At 43.2% G+C, this 20,150-nt stretch overlaps 1 protein-coding gene across 3 annotated transcripts in view; it reads left to right on the top strand.

The window, feature by feature from the left end:
- The window catches only part of USP8 (ubiquitin specific peptidase 8), a 92,995-nt gene that overhangs the window by 32,565 nt on the left and 40,280 nt on the right, over positions 1 to 20,150 (top strand). For all 3 annotated transcript variants that reach the window (XM_040414037.1, XM_040414038.1, XM_040414039.1), the window contains exons 5-8: positions 228 to 345; positions 9,985 to 10,036; positions 12,174 to 12,327; positions 14,238 to 14,400. In XM_040414037.1, coding sequence (XP_040269971.1) covers positions 228 to 345; positions 9,985 to 10,036; positions 12,174 to 12,327; positions 14,238 to 14,400 — 487 coding nt within the window. The remainder of the gene's footprint in view (positions 1 to 227; positions 346 to 9,984; positions 10,037 to 12,173; positions 12,328 to 14,237; positions 14,401 to 20,150) is intronic.

Below are 20,150 nucleotides of genomic sequence, written 5' to 3'. Positions count from 1 at the left end.
GACAGAAGCCCTTTAATGGATTTTTTACATATTTGCCAACATTTGAAAACTGAAAATCACTATTACCAACCTGTATCTTACTGCACAAGTAAACTGGAAAAAATGAGAAGTAAAAACAGGGAGGCTTATGTCTTTTAGATACGGTTACCTTTTAACATTCATAATATGATGGTATTGAACCCAGCCATGTGTATATAGTACATACAACATATTCTCATATCACATAGGTATGAGGAAGCTGAAGTTCGAAAGAGGCTCGAAGAAAGAGACAAGGAAGTACAGAGAAAAAAAGAGGTCCGTTCTGTGCCGAAAGATGATCCTGAAGTCTCTCAACAAACTGATAATGTAAGAATATTTCCGTTCCATTGCAGTCCCTAACCTTGTACTTTGCTATTGTTATTGTAGTTTACACAATATTCCCCTGACACCAGCACTTGAGTGAGAAAAAAATCCTATAACATTCTTTTGACTCAGACTTCATATTTTATTTTTGCCTTCTCCCAAGTAAATGCATTATTTTAACGTTACAATGGCCTTTCCTGGACCATCATAACTTAAAATTTTGCCCAACAACTGTCAGGTTATAGATGAGCTGGGAAAGTGTATTGCACTTCTACAAGGGGCAATGATTTCAATCAAGAATCACAGAGAAAATAAAAATTATCAGGGTTTGTTTTTTTTGTTTTTGTTTTTTTTTAGAAAAAAAATTGCCCAAGATGTGACTAGGTCTAGATCAGTTTATTTACAAATGGTCACTAGGACCAGTGGTTGTCTCTAGGTTTACACGTGTTATTTTCCTTATATCTAAAATATAAAATTTATTGCTTGTCTCTAAAATCACTACCTAGAACTAACATCGCTAAAATTATCAGCCGTGTCTGCCCTATCACTTAATAATAATCCTTGGTTTAGCAGTGGGGTTGGTTTGTGGGCTTTACTCCATGCTATCTAACTTCATCCTCCGTGAGTATATAATGCCCCGTGCTCGATAGCACACACACTGTTAGGCTGGGTTCACATGGGCATTGCGGAAAAATGTGCGGGTGCGTTATGGGAACACCCGCGATTTTTCCGCGCGAGTGCAAAACATTGTAATGCGTTTTGCACTCGCGTGAGAAAAATCGCGCATGTTTGGTACCCAAACTTCTTCACAGAAGTTCGAGCTTGGGATCGGTTTTCTGTAGATTGTATTATTTTCCCTTATAACATGGTTATAAGGGAAAATAATAGCATTCTGTATACAGAATGCATAGTACAATAGCGCTGGAGGGGTTAAAATAATAATAATTTAACTCACCTTAACCACCTCCGGACCGCTGTACGCACAGACGCGTCCTGGAGGTGGTTGATTCATTCCGAGTGGACGCATATACGCGTCATCTCGCGAGACGCGAGATTTCCTGTGAACGCGCGCACACAGGCGCGCGCGCTCACAGGAACGGAAGGTAAGAGAGTTGATCTCCAGCCTTCCAGCGGCGATCGTTCGCTGGCAGGCTGGAGATGTGTTTTTTTTAACCCCTAACAGGTATATTAGACGCTGTTTTGATAACAGCGTCTAATATACCTGCTACCTGGTCCTCTGGTGGTCCCCTTTGTTTGGATCGACCACCAGAGGACACAGGTAGCTCAGTAAAGTAGCACCAAGCACCACTACACTACACTACACCCCCCCCCGTCACTTATTAACCCCTTATTAGCCCCTGATCACCCCATATAGACTCCCTGATCACCCCATATAGACTCCCTGATCACCCCCCTGTCATTGATTACCCCCCTGTCATTGATCAACCCCCTGTAAAGCTCCATTCAGATGTCCGCATGATTTTTACGGATCCACTGATAGATGGATCGGATCCGCAAAACGCATCCGGACGTCTGAATGAAGCCTTATAGGGGCATGATCAATGACTGTGGTTATCACCCCATATAGACTCCCTGATCACCCCCCTGTCATTGATCACCCCCCTGTCATTGATTACCCCCCTGTAAAGCTCCATTCAGACGTCCGCATGATTTTTACGGATCCACTGATAGATGGATCGGATCCGCAAAACGCATCCGGACGTCTGAATGAAGCCTTACAGGGGCATGATCAATGACTGTGGTTATCACCCCATATAGACTCCCTGATCACCCCCCTGTCATTGATTACCCCCCTGTAAAGCTCCATTCAGACGTCCGCATGATTTTTACGGATCCACTGATAGATGGATCGGATCCGCAAAACGCATCCGGACGTCTGAATGAAGCCTTACAGGGGCATGATCAATGACTGTGTTGATCACCCCATATAGACTCCCTGATCACCCCCCTGTCATTGATTACCCCCCTGTCATTGATCACCCCCCTGTAAAGCTCCATTCAGACGTCCGCATGATTTTTACGGATCCACTGATAGATGGATCGGATCCGCAAAACGCATACGGACGTCTGAATGAAGCCTTACACGGGCGTGATCAATGACTGTGGTTATCACCCCATATAGACTCCCTGATCACCCCCCTGTCATTGATCACCCCCCTGTCATTGATCACCACCCCTGTCATTGATCACCACCCCTGTCATTGATCACCACCCCTGTCATTGATCACCCCCCCTGTCATTGATCACCCCCCCTGTCATTGATCACCCCCCCTGTCATTGATCACCCCCCCTGTCATTGATCACCCCCTTGTCATTGATCAACCCCCCTGTCATTGATCACCACCCCTGTCATTGATCACCCCCCTGTCATTGATCACCCCTCTGTAAGGCTCCATTCAGATATTTTTTTGGCCCAAGTTAGCGGAATTATTATTTTTTTTTCTTACAAAGTCTCATATTCCACTAACTTGTGACAAAAAATAAAATCTCACATGAACTCACCATACCCCTCACGGAATCCAAATGCGTAAAATTTTTTAGACATTTATATTCCAGACTTCTTCTCACGCTTTAGGGCCCCTAGAATGCCAGGGCAGTATAAATACCCCACATGTGACCCCATTTCGGAAAGAAGACACCCCCAGGTATTCCGTGAGGGGCATATTGAGTCCATGAAAGATTGAAATTTTTGTCCCAAGTTAGCGGAACGGGAGACTTTGTGAGAAAAAAATAAAAAATATCAATTTCCGCTAACTTGTGCCAAAAAAAAAAAATTTCTATGAACTCGCCATGCCCCTCATTGAATACCTTGGGGTGTCTTCTTTCCAAAATGGGGTCACATGTGGGGTATTTATACTGCCCTGGCATTCTAGGGGCCCCAAAGCGTGAGAAGAAGTCTGGTATCCAAATGTCTAAAAATGCCCTCCTAAAAGGAATTTGGGCCCCTTTGCGCATCTAGGCTGCAAAAAAGTGTCACACATCTGGTATCGCCGTACTCAGGAGAAGTTGGGGAATGTGTTTTGGGGTGTCATTTTACATATACCCATGCTGGGTGAGATAAATATCTTGGTCAAATGCCAACTTTGTATAAAAAAAATGGGAAAAGTTGTCTTTTGCCAAGATATTTCTCTCACCCAGCATGGGTATATGTAAAAAGACACCCCAAAACACATTCCCCAACTTCTCCTGAGTACGGAGATACCACATGTGTGGCACTTTTTTGCAGCCTAGGTGGGCAAAGGGGCCCACATTCCAAAGAGCACCTTTTGGATTTCACTGGTCATTTACCTACTTACCACACATTAGGGCCCCTGGAAAATGCCAGGGCAGTATAACTACCCCACAAGTGACCCCATTTTGGAAAGAAGACACCCCAAGGTATTCCGTGAGGGGCATGGCGAGTTCCTAGAATTTTTTATTTTTTGTCACAAGTTAGTGGAAAATGATGATTTTTTTTTTTTTTCATACAAAGTCTCATATTCCACTAACTTGTGACAAAAAATAAAAACTTCCATGAACTCACTATGCCCATCAGCGAATACCTTGGGGTCTATTCTTTCCAAAATGGGGTCACTTGTGGGGTAGGTATAATGCCCTGGTATTTTAGGGGCCCAAATGTGTGGTAAGGAGTTTGAAATCAAATTCTGTAAAAAATGACGAGTGAAATCCGAAAGGTGCTCTTTGGAATATGGGCCCCTTTGCCCACCTAGGCTGCAAAAAAGTGTCACACATCTGGTATCTCCGTACTCAGGAGAAGGTGGGGAATGTGTTTTGGGGTGTCATTTTACATATACCCATGCTGGGTGAGATAAATATCTTGGTCAAATGCCAACTTTGTATAAAAAAATGGGAAAAGTTGTCTTTTGCCAAGATATTTCTCTCACCCAGCATGGGTATATGTAAAAAGACACCCCAAAACACATTCCCCAACTTCTCCTGAGTACGGAGATACCACATGTGTGGCACTTTTTTGCAGCCTAGGTGGGCAAAGGGGCCCATATTCCAAAGAGTACCTTTTGGATTTCACTGGTCATTTACCTACTTACCACACATTAGGGCCCCTGGAAAATGCCAGGGCAGTATAACTACCCCACAAGTGACCCCATTTTGGAAAGAAGACACCCCAAGGTATTCCGTGAGGGGCATGGCGAGTTCCTAGAATTTTTTATTTTTTGTCACAAGTTAGTGGAAAATGATGATTTTTTTTTTTTTTTTTTTTTTCATACAAAGTCTCATATTCCACTAACTTGTGACAAAAAATAAAAACTTCCATGAACTCACTATGCCCATCAGCGAATACCTTGGGGTCTCTTCTTTCCAAAATGGGGTCACTTGTGGAGTAGTTATACTGCCCTGGCATTCTAGGGGCCCAAATGTGTGGTAAGGAGTTTGAAATCAAATTCTGTAAAAAATGACGAGTGAAATCCGAAAGGTGCTCTTTGGAATATGGGCCCCTTTGCCCACCTAGGCTGCAAAAAAGTGTCACACATCTGGTATCTCCGTATTCAGGAGAAGTTGGGGAATGTGTTTTGGGGTGTCTTTTTACATATACCCATGCTGGGTGAGAGAAATATCTTGGCAAAAGACAACTTTTCCCATTTTTTTATACAAAGTTGGCATTTGACCAAGATATTTATCTCACCCAGCATGGGTATATGTAAAATGACACCCCAAAACACATTCCCCAACTTCTACTGAATACGGAGATACCAGATGTGTGACACTTTTTTGCAGCCTAGGTGGGCAAAGGGGCCCACATTCCAAAGAGCACCTTTCGGATTTCACTCGTCATTTTTTACAGAATTTGATTTCAAACTCCTTACCACACATTTGGGCCCCTAGAATGCCAGGGCAGTATAACTACCCCACAAGTGACCCCATTTTGGAAAGAAGAGACCCCAAGGTATTTCGTGATGGGCATAGTGAGTTCATGGAAGTTTTTATTTTTTGTCACAAGTTAGTGGAATATGAGACTTTGTAAGAAAAAAAAAAAAAAAAAAAAAATCATCATTTTCCGCTAACTTGTGACAAAAAATAAAAAGTTCTATGAACTCACTATGCCCATCAGCGAATACCTTAGGGTGTGTACTTTCCGAAATGGGGTCATTTGTGGGGTGTTTGTACTGTCTGGCCATTGTAGAACCTCAGGAAACATGACAGGTGCTCAGAAAGTCAGAGCTGCTTCAAAAAGCGGAAATTCACATTTTTGTACCATAGTTTGTAAACACTATAACTTTTACCCAAACCATTTTTTTTTTACCCAAACATTTTTTTTTTATCAAAGACATGTAGAACAATAAATTTAGAGCTAAATTTATATATGGATGTCGTTTTTTTTTGCAAAATTTTACAACTGAAAGTGAAAAATGTCATTTTTTTGCAAAAAAATCGTTAAATTTCGATTAATAACAAAAAAAGTAAAAATGTCAGCAGCAATGAAATACCACCAAATGAAAGCTCTATTAGTGAGAAGAAAAGGAGGTAAAATTCATTTGGGTGGTAAGTTGCATGACCGAGCAATAAATGGTGAAAGTAGTGTAGGTCAGAAGTGTAAAAAGTGGCCTGGTCTTTCAGGGTGTTTAAGCACTGGGGGCTGAGGTGGTTAATCCACTTGACCGCGGAGCCGGCATCTCCTTCTGTCTCCTTTCTTCAGGACCTGGGTAAAGGACCTGTGGTGACGTCACTCCGGTCATCACATGATTCATCACCATGGTAAAAGATCATGTGATGACCGGAGTGATGTCACCAAAGGTCCTTTACCTGTAATTAAAGGGAACCTGTCACCAGGATTTTGTGTATAGAGCTGAGGACATGGGTTGCTAGATGGCCGCTAGCACATCCGCAATACCCTGTCCCCATAGCTCTGTGTGCTTTTATTGTGTATAAAAACCGATTTGATACATATGCAAATTAACCTGAGATGAGTCAGAGCTTGAAAATATGACTCTTCTCTGGTCACACAAGTAAGATATGACTCTTTTATGTTAATTTGCATATGTATCAAATCGGGTTTTTTACACAATAAAAGCACACAGAGCTATGGGGACTGGGTATTGCGGATGTTCTAGCGGCCATCTAGCAACCCATGACCTCAGTAATATACCCAAAATCCCGGTGACAGGTTCCCTTTAATGCTCACCACAGGTCCTGTTCAGCAAAGGAGACAGAAGGAGATGCCGGGCTACGCGATCAAGTGGACTAATTATTATTATTATTTATTATTATTTATTATTATTATTTTTTAACCCCTCCAGCGCTTTTTTACTATGCATTCTGTATTCAGAATGCTATTATTTTCCCTTATAACCATGTTCTAAGGGAAAATAATAATGATCGGGTCTCCATCCCGATCGTCTCCTAGCAACCGTGCGTGAAAATAGCACCGCCTCCGCACTTGCTTGCGGATGCTTGCGATTTTCACGCAACCCCATTCACTTCTATGGGGCCTGCGTTGCGTAAAAAACGCAGAATATAGAGCATGCTGCGATTTTTCATGCAACGCACAAGTGATGCGTGAAAATCACAGCTCATGTGAACAGCCCCATTTCATGGGTCGGTATTCAGTGTGGGTGCAATGCGTTCAACTCACGCATCGCATCCGCGCGGAATACTCGCCCCTGTGAAAGGGGCCTAAGTCTCACAGTGCGCTTCCCTGGGGTGAGTGAAAGCCCTACTGGTGCACCCTATTGTATCGCTATTACTGCATAACCACTCTGTCTTTATGCAGTTCGCCGGCTGGCTAAAACACACATATAAATCATAGTCTGCCCCCCGACATGTTTCGCAAAGCACGTAGCGAAACATGTCGGGGGCAGACTATGATTTATATGTGTTTTAGCCAGGAAAAGGACCTGTGGTGACATCACTCCGGTCATCACATGATCCATCACCATGTGACGGACCATGTGATGACCGGAGTGACATCACCACAGGTCCTTTTCCTGCACACAGCAAAGAAGAAGACAGAAGAGATGCCGGCTGCGCGATCAAGTGGATTAAGGGGAGTTAAATTATTATTATTAATTTTTAACCCCTCCAGCGCTATTGTACTAAGCATTCTGTATTCAGAATGCTATTATTTTCCCTTATAACCATGTTATAAGGGAAAATAATAGCAATCTACAAAATACCTAACCCAGACCCGAACTTCTGTGAAGAAGTTCGGGTTTGGGTACCAAACATGCCGATTTTTGTCACACGCGTGCAAAACGCATTACAATGTTTTGCACTCGCGCGGAAAAATGGCGCATGTTTCCGCAACGCACCCGCACCTTTTCCCGCAACACACGTGTGAAAGCAGCCTTAGTGTTATGTTCACCACGTTATTACCACACCCACGATTTGCCCCCTTTACCAGGCCAGTTTTTCAGTTTTAGCAATAGACCTATGTAGCTACAACTAACGAATTAATTTCTGAGCCAACCTACATGTACTTTTCACAGGACTTTTTAGACCTTACTTTTGTGCCATTTAGGTGGCAGATATAATATTAAAAAAAAAATATTTAAGAAGCACTACATATATCAGTATGCAATCAGGTGCAAGTGTCCCAACGCGTTTCACCCTGATTGATATTCGGGTTCCTCAGGGGACATATATCAAAGTACAATGCTGTTGTTTGGCATCAAAGAGAGGTAACCAAACCGGTGGTAAGGTCCTCAATTATGATGTTAATTATAATCATATAATGTTAATTATATCATAATTGAGGACCTTACCACCGGTTTGGTTACCTCTCTTTGATGCCAAACAACAGCATTGTACTTTGATATATGTCCCCTGAAGAACCCGAATATCAATCAGGGTGAAACGCGTTGGGACACTGGCACCTGATTGCATACTGATATATGTAGTGCTTCTGGTGCCGTACGTGTATACATATCTTTAGTATACACTGATATGTACAAATGTGAACGGCGACTCATTGTGTTTTGACGTCGCACATCGATAGTGGTGTGTGGGGTCTGCACAGTGATTTCGTCCATTGGATGATGCACAGTCACAGATAGCCATATCCTGGGCTGCCTGTGCATCCTTTATGACATATTTATTGATGGCGGCCTTCCACCCACACCACTGAGCATCTATGAATGTGGCTGGTTCGCTGCTCTCTTTACTGGTTATCTATACTTGTTTTTTTGTTTTGTGTGCCTAGAGCAGACCCCACAGTAGGGAACCATCAGGATTACAGGGTCTATTCAGGTGTTACAAGGAGGCTCCAGAATACGGGATCGTTTTTATCAGGGCGGCTATTCCGTTTTCAGGCAGGGCTACTTAGCCCAGGGCCAGGAATAGGGACAGATTAGACTCCACCTCTGTCCATACCGTCCATCTCTGACCCGTATTATTCTGGACGATCACAAGTATCTTCTTCCATGTCATCAAGGATATATCTTCTTTTTTGTTCTTTTCTATGTATGTTTTGTGGGAGTTTTTGTTATTTTATATCTAAATTAGATTAAAGGCTACGTTTTAAACAGGTCGTTCCCTGTGATTACAATCTTTTTAACTGTTACAAAAGATTTTAATACAAAACATTTCAATTTTTTTTTAAAGAAAACAAACAGCAAAATAAAGTGTGTACGTTTTGTATATTTAAGGCTACTTTCACACTCACGTTTGGTGCGGATCCGTCATGGATCTGCAAAAACGCTTCCGTTCAGATAATACAACCACATGCATCCGTTCAGAACGGATCCGTTTGTATTATATGTAACACAGCCAAAACTGATCCGTCTTGATGACCATTGAAAGTTAATGGGGGATGTATCCGTTTTCTATTGTGCCAGATTGTGTCAGTGAAAACTGATCTGTCCCCATTGACTTACATTGTGTGTCAGAACGGATCCGTTTGGATCAGTTTCATCAGACGTTGTAAGCACTGTTTTGGTGCCCGCCTCCAAAGCGGAATGGAGACTGTACTGATGCATTCTGAGCGGATCCTTATTCATTCAGAATGCATTAGGGCAAAACTGATCCGTTTTGGACCGCTGGTGAGAGCCCTTAACGGATCGCACAAACTGAAAGCCAAAACGCCAGTGTGAAAGTAGCCTTACACACAAGTCCGCTATACTATTGCTAAAACTAATAAATCATATTTTTTATTTTATTTTTTTATGTACTAAAAAAGTGTTTGTATGTGTGTATATGTATGTGTGTGTATATATATATATATATATATATTATGCATAGTCTGCTATAGTATTGCTAAAACTAGTCGTTTTTTGTTTTTTTTTCACCTTTTATGAATTTTTTATTCATTTATTGGTTTAAATTAACCCCTTCCTGCCACAGTCAGGGCAGAAAGGGGTTAATTATTTCACATACTGCCGGCATAGTGCTCTTCAGCTGGCTTTTACACTTTACACTGCAATACCTCTTCTGCTGGTCTTGGATATACTTTCTGTGACTGCAGCTGTCTAATTACAACATGGTTACAGTGATCTGAAACGTCACAGTGCGCCAGGAGATCGCAATGTAGCCTGACGCGTTTATACATTAGGTTACAGTTAAGTACCCACCGCCACTACCTGTAGTCATGCGGCGGTAGGCAAAAGATTAACGTTCATAAATAATGGATTCATTTAAGGCTTCTGTTTTGTTGTTTTTTTTCCCCCTCAGATAAATGGTGATAAAAAAGAGCTTGGACGTAAGAATGAAGTCTCTTCAAAGGGTAGGTTTGCATTTTGTACAAATATCGACTTTTTATTACATTATTAAAGGGTTGATCCTATCTCATAAAGTTATTTCAGTGAAACATGCATTCACTTGATCGGGGCTCTGACCTCTGGAACGCTCACCGCTTCTGAGAGTGCGGCATTGATTCAGGAGCACCTTCAAAGTCATTCCCTAATGTTCCCAGCACAGAATCAGGATCTTCCGGGGTCCCATAAATGGATGCATGTCCCAGTGAAATGCCATCATTTTATAAGATGGGAATACCCTTTTAAATTTATAGTTCAGGCTCCTTCGAACTATAGTTCATTTAGTCTGTACTTCATAATCTTTTTGCCTTTGCTGTAATTGAAATCTGCTCTGCACACACTGTGGTAGACTTGTGTTTTATACAGCATCTGTATATAAAGAAATCTTCCTTCAGTGTCTCAGAATATTAGCTATGCCTCCTCCTCCTCCTCCTCCTCACTGTCTTATGACAAACTGTAAGGCTACTTTCACATCTGCTTTTTGCTAGATCCGGCAGGGTTCAGCAAAAACGCCTCCGTTACTGATTATACAACCGTCTGCATCCAGAACGGATTCGGTTGTATTATCTCTAAAACCATTGTAAGTCAGTGGGGGCGGTTTTTTTTTGTGTCCGCATCCCATGCCGGACAGAAAAATACTGCTTGCAGCGGTTTTCTGTCCGGTATGGGAACACAACCAAACGGAATTGAATGCATTCTGGTGCACTCCATTCAGTTTTGTCCCCTTTGACAGATCTCAAAACCAAAAAGGATAATGCAGATGTCAAAGTAGCCTAAGAAGAGTGGCAGAACAATGACTCCTTGCTGTGTCCTATCTGCATTGGGACAAAAAGTTCTAGGTCCTAGTTCTCCAGCCAAAGATGGAAGATATCAGATTTAACCCATTGTGGCAGATTTATCAAACTGGTGTAAAGGAAAACTGGTTGGGTTGCCCATAGCAACCAATCAGATTCCATCTTTTATTTTCCAAAGGAGCTCTGAAAAATGACAGGTGGAATCTGATTGGTTGCTATGGACAGCTAAGGCTACTTTCACACTCGCCTTTTGGCTTTCCGTTTGTGAGATCCGTTGAGGGCTCTCACAAGCGGCCCAAAACGGATCAGTTTTCATGTTAATGCATTCTGAATGGAAAAGGATCCGCTCAGAAAGCCTCAGTTTGCCTCCGTTCAGTCTCCATTCCGCTTTGGAGATGGACACCAAAACATTGCCTGCAGTTTTCCTTTACACCAGTTTTGATAAATCTGCCCCATTGTTCTTTGCAGGCTGTTTGTTTTCAGGACTAGGAAGAAAATGCTGCAGACTTAGACTTGGCATTCATTTCTAGGTTTAGTGTTCCTTTTTTTATTTTTTTATTAAAGACGGTTTAGGAGAAATGATCGTAGTTCAGATCAGTTTCTTGCTTTACTTGGGTTTTCTAAAATGCTGTACTTGCTCCAAAGTAACCTTTGTGAGTGTGTCATGTTTGGGCACTGGTCATATATGGCAATAAAAAACTGTCTGCAAAATAGCACAGTGCCCTGATCAGATTTAGAATTTTCCTATTAAAGGAAATCTGTCACCAGAAAATTCCCTGTTAAACCAGGCACAATGCCATTTAGGACTAGATCTGATGAATGCAATCATACTTTCATCTATATACCAACTAGCAGTTAAAGGGGTTGCACCAAGTATGAGAGTTATCCCCTATCCACAGAATACAGGATAACAAACTGTTCAGTGGGGGTCCAACCGTTGGGACCCCATTGATCCCATGAGCGAGCGTCCCATGTTTAAATCCTGATGGGGCAGCAGGCCGAGCCTTAATCTGCATGGGCCTGCTGCCAGTAGCAGAATGCAGCTCTCTGCTGTTTCCGACAGTTCAGTAGAGAACGGATAGAGCGGCAGTTTTTCTCCAGAATGAAGTGATGGATCACGAAGTGTATTCAGCTGAGATAGCCTGACAGGGAATTTGTGGTGACCCCTTCCCTTTCGTGAAGGAAATGTTTAACCAGTTTATCAGAAAATCTCACCATCCATGATAGCCAGTAATACTGCTGTGTCAGTATCAGTGAAAGTTAATACTAATTGTTATGTAAATTAATAAATTTCTATTATATTTAATTACAGTCCCTAATGGATCTATAACTCCGGAAAAACTGTTTGTGATGATGAAGGACCCAGGTATTACTGTTGTTATAATGGATGCACGCCGAGCTAAGGATTTTGAGGAATCTCATATTATTTCTTCTATAAATATTCCTGAGGAGGCCATATCTCCTGGGTATGTATGTCACCAATCTCAGATCTGCCAAATTATCTTTAGAATAAGACTTTAAAAGGGGTTGTCTCACTTCAGCAAGTGGCATTTATAGTGTAGAGAAAGTTAATAACAAGACACTTACTAATGTATTGTGATTGTCCATATTGCTTCCTTTGCTGGCTGGATTCATCACATTATACACTGCTTGTTTCCATGGTTACGACCACCCTGCAATCCAGCAGCGGTGAACAGGCTTACATACTATAGGAAAAAGTACCGGTGTTCTGCCAGATTCCTATACCATGGCAGAATGCTGTACCGGAAGTGACGCGGCCGCACCGGAATCAGCTGGAGGAGGGTGTGTGTAATTGCTCCGCAGCGGGAGAAGCACCCACTTAATTTGCATGCGCGAAACCATACACCGCGCCTGCGCACTCAGGGACTGCACTCAGCTGTGCTATGTGGTGACCCCACCACCCCAATATCCTGCACTTAGCTCTGCTATGTGGTGAGGCTGAACCGCTCCAGATGATGTGTCCGCGCGTGCGCTCTCAGGGAAAGGGAGATCTGATGGAACATTTTGCACTGAAAAATCTACCTACCCCTGAGTGCGCACGGGCAGTGTACGGTGTCGACCATGCAAATAAAGAAGGTGCTTCTCCCGCGGCGGTGCAATTATTTTTACGAATCCAGTGGATCTACGCTTGCGCAGATCCACACACACCCTCCTCCAGCTGATTCCGATGCGGCCGCGTCCCTTCCGGTATAACATTCTGCCAAGGTATAGGAATCTGGCAGAACACCGGCCTCACTGGTGTCCGGGACTGCAGGAGCTCATATAGGCTGGTGATTTTTTCGATGGTGTGCAAGCACGGCTACCGATGGTGTGCAAGCACGGCTATGATGAAAAAATGAATCCGGCCAGCAAAGGAGACAATATGGATAATCACAATACATTAGTAAGTGCCTTGTATTAACTTTCTCTACATGATAAATGTTGTTTGCTGAAGTGACACAATCCCTTTAGTTTCACACACAGGGAGGAATTTATTAAAGGCTCTTACCTTTTCTGTTGTAGAACACTGTTTTGCACTAAAATTTGTGACTTTTTCCATCTTCATGCCACACGGCCTGTAAATTTTAATAGTAACACCATAAAAGTGGTGTAAATGACAGCTGAAATCTATGCTGGTGTAGATTTCTGTTTCTGGATCCTGGACCTCCTGAGATGCGCCATAATGATTTAGGGGCGTACACTTTTTTATACTAATACTGGTCTTAGTACATTTCCCCCACATTGTCTTTCAGTAAAACGCTGCAGTTTTTGTGGCATTTTTTTTGAACCAAAGTAGATTCTGAAGGAACGGGAGGTAAACAGAAGGACTTCTACTTCTCTCTTCTGCTGGATCCACTTCTGGCTATGGCTCAAAAAAACACATCAAAAACTGGAGTGATGTTTTTCCAGAAAACATTGTATGTGAAACCTCCCTGCAGGAATGTTTAACTAATGGTTTTGTTTTTTTACTGATGTATATAAAATGAAATATATGTCCTTATTAGCCCTTATGCACACGATCGTATCCATTTTGTGGTCCATAAACCACAGATTGGCAAAACATAGATACCGGCCGTGTGCGACCTGCACTTTCGCGTTCCACACTTTTTTGTAAATATGCCTATTCTTGTCTGCAAAACAGGCTATAATAGGATGTTTTATCATATTAACAGAATGGACATACGAATGCAGACAACACACAGCGTGCTGTCCACATTTTGTGCGGCCCCATTAAAATGAATGGGCCTGCATTCAAATCTCAAAAAATGCGGATTGGTTGCAAACCAAAAATATGGTCGTGTGCATGAGGCCTTGTTCGCAAGGGTTTACAATCTTTGATGTATTTTACTAATGAGTTTCATTGTATTCCTTTCAGATTTACAGCAACCAGAATTGAGAGCAGCCTTCCTGAAGCATCAAAGGATTCATGGGACACCAGAAGTCATGCTGATTATGTTATTTTGCTGGACTGGTTCAGTTCTGTCAGTGACTTAAAACTTGGTACAACTCTTCAGAGCTTAAAAGATGCTCTCTTTAAGGTACATAAAAGCAGTAGAAATGTCACTATTTTACAGGGACTTTTTTTATTTTTGTAAGAGCGCTACACAAAGAAAATACATAAAATAAAACCAGGTCAGCGCTTCCTCTCTGTCACCTCCTTTTTTTTATCATATGCTGTCTATATTGTAATTAAAACAGAAATATTAAAAGGGAACCTGTCATCAAATTTGTGCTGCCCATAAAGTAGAGACATGAGAGTTGATTTCAGCGGTCGGTCATTTAAAAGTTAAAGTGGTTGCCGAGGACCAACATCACAATCATTGCAGACTGGGCCTGGAAAAGAGTCCCGGCCACCTGAGAAGAGTCCTGGTTATTCATGAATTCCTGCTCTCCCGCCGACCTGCTGATGACTGACAGTCTTCTACCTAGTTTTCTCCATTTCTCTCTAGGAGAGAACTGCCAATCATCAGCAGATGGGCGAGGAGAGCAGGAGATTAGGAATAACCAGGACTCTTCTCAGGTGGATTTGACTCTTTTCCAGGCCTGGGCTGCAATGATTATGATGCTGGTTCTCGGGAACCACTTACTTTTAGCTCATGAGTAACACACCGCTGACATCAGCATTCCCGTCAGTATTTTATGCTGCCAACAGTGAGATCAGCATAAAGTTGATGACAGGTTCCCTTTAACCACCTCCGGACCGCCTAACCCAGGATCGCGTTCCGGAGGTGACAGCGCTGCACAGAGTCACGCATATACACGTCATCTCGCGAGACGCGAGATTTCCTGTGAACGCGCGCACACAGGCGCGCGCGCGTTCACAGGATCGGAAGGTAAGCGAGTGGATCTCCAGCCTGCCAGCGGCGATCGTTCGCTGGCAGGCTGGAGATGTGATTTTTTTTAACCCCTAACAGGTATATTAGACGCTGTTTTGATAACAGCGTCTAATATACCTGCTACCTGGTCCTCTGGTTGTCCCTTTTGTTTGGATCGACCACCAGAGGACACAGGTAGCTCAGTAAAGTAGCACCAAACACCACTACACTACACTACACCCCCCCCCTGTCACTTATTAACCCCTTATGAACCCCTGATCACCCCATATAGACTCCCTGATCACCCCCCTGTCATTGATCACCCCCCTGTAAGGCTCCATTCAGATGTCCGTATGTTTTTTATGGATCCACGGATACATGGATCGGATCCGCAAAACACATACAGGCGTCTGAATGGAGCCTTACAGAGGGGTGATCACCCCATATAGACTCCCTGATCACCCCCCTGTCATTGATCACCCCCTTGTAAGGCTCCATTCAGATGTGCGTATGATTTTTACGGATCCACTGGTACATGGATCGGATCCGCAAAACGCATACGGACATCTGAATGGAGCCTTACAGGGGGGTGATCACCCCATATAGACTCCCTGATCACCCCCCTGTCATTGATCACCCCCCTGTCAGGCTGCATTCAGATGTCCGTATGATTTTTACGGATCCACTGATACATGGATCGGATCCACAAAACACATACGGACATCTGAATGGAGCCTTATAGGGGGGTAATCAATGACAGGGGGGTGATCACCCCATATAGACTCCCTGATCACACCCCTGTCATTGATCACCCCCCTGTAAGGCTGCATTCAGATGTTCGTATGATTTTTACGGATCCACTGATACATGGATCGGATCCGCAAAACACATAAGGACATCTGAATGGAGCCTTACAGGGGGGTGATCAATGACAGGGGGGTGATCACCCCATATAGACTCCCTGATCACCCCCCTGTCACTGATCACCCCCCTGTAAGGCTCCATTCAGAAATTTTTTGGGCCCAAGTTAGCGGAAATTATATTTTTTTTTTCTTACAAAGTCTCATATTCCACTAACTTGTGTCAAAAAATAAAATCTCACATGAACTCACCATACCCCTCACGGAATCCAAATGCGTAAAAAATTTTCCAGACTTCTTCTCACGCTTTAGGGCCCCTAGAATGCCAGGGCAGTATAAATACCCCACATGTGACCCCATTTCGGAAAGAAGACACCCCAAGGTATTCGCTGAGGGGCATATTGAGTCCATGAAAGATTGAAATTTTTGTCCCAAGTTAGCGGAAAGGGAGACTTTGTGAGAAAAATAAATAAATAAATCAATTTCCGCTAACTTGTGGCAAAAAAAAAAATTTCTATGAACTCGCCATGCCCCTCATTGAATACCTTGGGGTGTCTTCTTTCCAAAATGGGATCACATGTGGGGTATTTATACTACCCTGGCTTTTTAGGGGCCCTAAAGCGTGAGAAGAAGTCTGGGATCCAAATGTCTAAAAATGCCCTCATAAAAGGAATGTGGGCCCCTTTGCACACCTAGGCTGCAAAAAAGTGTCACACATCTGGTATCGGAGAAGTTGGGCAATGTGTTTTGGGGTGTCATTTTACATATACCCATGCTGGGTGAGATAAATATCTTGGTCAAATGCCAACTTTGTATAAAAAATGGGAAAAGTTGTCTTTTGCCGAGATATTTCTCTCACCCAGCAGGAGTATATGTAAAAAGACACCCCAAAACACATTGCTCAACTTCTCCTGAATACAGCGATACCACATGTGTGACACTTTTTTGCAGCCTAGGTGGGCAAAGGGGCCCACATTCCAAAGAGCACCTTTCGGATTTCACAGGTCATTTACCTACTTACCACACATTAGGGCCCCTAGAATGCCAGGGCAGTATAACTACCCCACAAGTGACCCCATTTTGGAAAGAAGACACCCCAAGGTATTCCGTGAGGGGCATGGCGAGTTACTAGAATTTTTTATTTTTTGTCACAAGTTAGCGGAAAATGATGGGTTTTTTTTTTTTCCTATTTTTTTGACGGACAACGGTTCACGGACCCATTCAAGTCAATGGGTCCGTGAAAGAACACGGATGCACACAAGATTGGCATCCGTGTCTGTGATCCGTGGCCGTAAGTTAGTTTTTATACAGACGGATCCGAAGATCCGTCTGCATAAAAGCTTTTTCATAGCTGAGTTTTCACTTCGTGAAAACTCAGAACCGACAGTATACTCTAACACAGAGGCGTTCCCATGGTCATGGGGACGCTTCAGGTTAGAATATACTAAAAGTACTGTGTACATGACTGCCCCCTGCTGCCTGGCAGGTGCCTGTCACTTACCTGTCACTTACCAGTAGGAGGAGCTCCCGGCCGGACGCAGACATCGCAGCTCGCAGGTAAGTATAATGGTTCTACAAATTGCTAAGTAACCATGGCAACCGGGACTGCAGTAGCGTCCTGGTTGCCATGGTTACCGATCGGAGCCCCAGCGATTAAACTGGGACTCCGATCGGTACACTCCGCTGCCACCAATGATAGGGGGGAGATTTTAATTAGGAGGGGGAGGGAGGGGAGAAGGCCCACTGGCCACCAACGAGTTAACTACAGGGGAGGGAGGGGGGCCGGCCGCACTGGCCACCAATGAGTTAACTACAGGGGAGGGAGGGGGGGGGCCGGCCGCACTGGCCACCAATGAGTTAACTACAGGGGAGGGAGGGGGGGGGGGGGCCGGCCGCACTGGCCACCAATGAGTTAACTACAGGGGAGGGAGGGGGGGGGCCGGCCGCAATGGCCACCAATGAGTTAACTACAGGGGAGGGGGAGGGGCCGGCCGCACTGGCCACCAATGAGTTAACTACAGGGGAGGGAGGGGGGGGGCGGCCACACTGGCCACCAATGTGTTAACTACAGGGGGCAGTCATGTACAGAGTTCTTTTAGTATATTCTAACCTGAAGCGTCCCCATCACCATGGGAACGCCTCTGTGTTAGAATATACTGTCGGTTCTGAGTTTTCACGATGTAACTCAAATCCGACGGTATATTCTAACATAGAGGCGTTCCCATGGTGATGGGGACGCTTCAAGTTAAAATATACCATCGGATTGGAGAAAACTCCGATCCGATGGTATATTAACTCCTGACTTTACATTGAAAGTCAATGGGGGACGGATCCGTTTGAAATTGCACCATATTGTGTCAACGTCAAACGGATCCGTCCCCATTGACTTGCATTGTAATTTAGGACGGATCCGTTTGGCTCCGCACGGCCAGGCAGACACCTGGATCCTCCAAAAATCAAGGAAGACCCACAGACGAAAAAACGATCACGGAAAAACAGAACCCCGTTTTGCGGACCGCAAAAAAATACGGTCGTGTGCATGAGGCCTTAGTGGAATATAAGACTTTGTAAGAAAAAAAAAAAAAATATATATATATCATCATTTTCTGCTAACTTGTGACAAAAAATAAAAAGTTCTATGAACTCACTATGCCCATCAGCGAATACCTTAGGGTGTGTACTTTCCGAAATGGGGTCATTTGTGGGGTGTTTGTACTGTCTGGCCATTGTAGAACCTCAGGAAACATGACAGGTGCTCAGAAAGTCAGAGCTGCTTCAAAAAGCGGAAATTCACATTTTTGTACCATAGTTTGTAAACGCTATAACTTTTACCCAAACCATTTTTTTTTTTTACCCAAACATTTTTTTTTTTTATCAAAGACATGTAGAACAATACATTTTGAGAAAAATTTATATATGGATGTCGTTTTTTTTGCAAAATTTTACAACTGAAAGTGAAAAATGTAATTTTTTTGCAAAAAAATCGTTAAATTTCGATTAATAACAAAAAAAAAGTTAAAATGTCAGCAGCAATGAAATACCACCAAATGAAAGCTCTATTAGTGAGAAGAAAAGGAGGTAAAATTCATTTGGGTGGTAAGTTGCATGACCGAGCAATAAACGGTGAAAGTAGTGTAGGTCAGAAGTGTAAAAAGTGGCCTGGTCATTAAGGGTGTTTAAGCTAGGGGAGCTGAAGTGGTTAAAGGCTTATTGCAGAAAAAGATGTCAGAATTGTTTTTTTCCTTTCCATTTCTTCCGCATAAAGTTATTAAAACGATTTCAATAAGTTATATGTACCCCAAAATTTTGTCACTTAAATACATATCAGGGTACATTCACACAACTGTATTTATGGGTCCGCATCTGTTCCGCAATTTTACGGAACAGATGCAGACCCATTCATTTCAGTGGGGCAGCAAAACATGCAGACAGCTCACAGTGTGCAGTCCAGTGTGCAGTCCACATCCGTACTTCTTTTCTGCGGCCCAGCAAAAAAGAGAGAGCATGTCCTATTCTTGTCCGCAATTGCGAACAAGAATAGGCATTTCTATCATAGGGCTGGCCATGTTCGGTCCACAAAATGCGGAACGCACACTGCCGATATCAGTGTTTGGTGGATCAGCAATTTGCAGACCGCAAAACACACCTCATATGGTTACCTGCACATTGGTACTGGTTCCAAAACAGAAAATCCATGCGGTTTTTCGTACAGTACAGATTTCTCTGTATTTCTACACAAAAAAAGCCTGTGTGTTACTTGCAGGGTTTTTGTGCGTATTTTCGGCAGGCCTCACCGTTCCAATTTCTAAATCTGCACAGCAGGTTAATTTCTGCACAGAAAAAAGCAACATCAACATGAGATTTGTCTAATCTCATTCACTTCGTTGATACTGTATTATGCTGCGTTTTTTTCGGTTGAGAATCTGCGTGGAAAAACAGCGTGTAATCCGCAATGTGTGCATGTAGCCTAAGGCTGCATCAATGGAAAATGTAAAAATGATTTGCCCTTTGAATGACGGGATAAAAAGACACTGGGGGAGATTTATCAAACTGGTGTAAACTAGGACTGGCTTAGTTGCCTGCATGCGTGTCTGCTTCTGTCCAGTTTCAGCG

This window comes from Bufo bufo, chromosome 1 (assembly GCF_905171765.1).
Source record: "Bufo bufo chromosome 1, aBufBuf1.1, whole genome shotgun sequence".
In the NCBI taxonomy this organism is placed as follows: Eukaryota; Metazoa; Chordata; class Amphibia; order Anura; family Bufonidae; genus Bufo; species Bufo bufo.
This window is presented reverse-complemented; position numbering and strand designations above follow the sequence as displayed.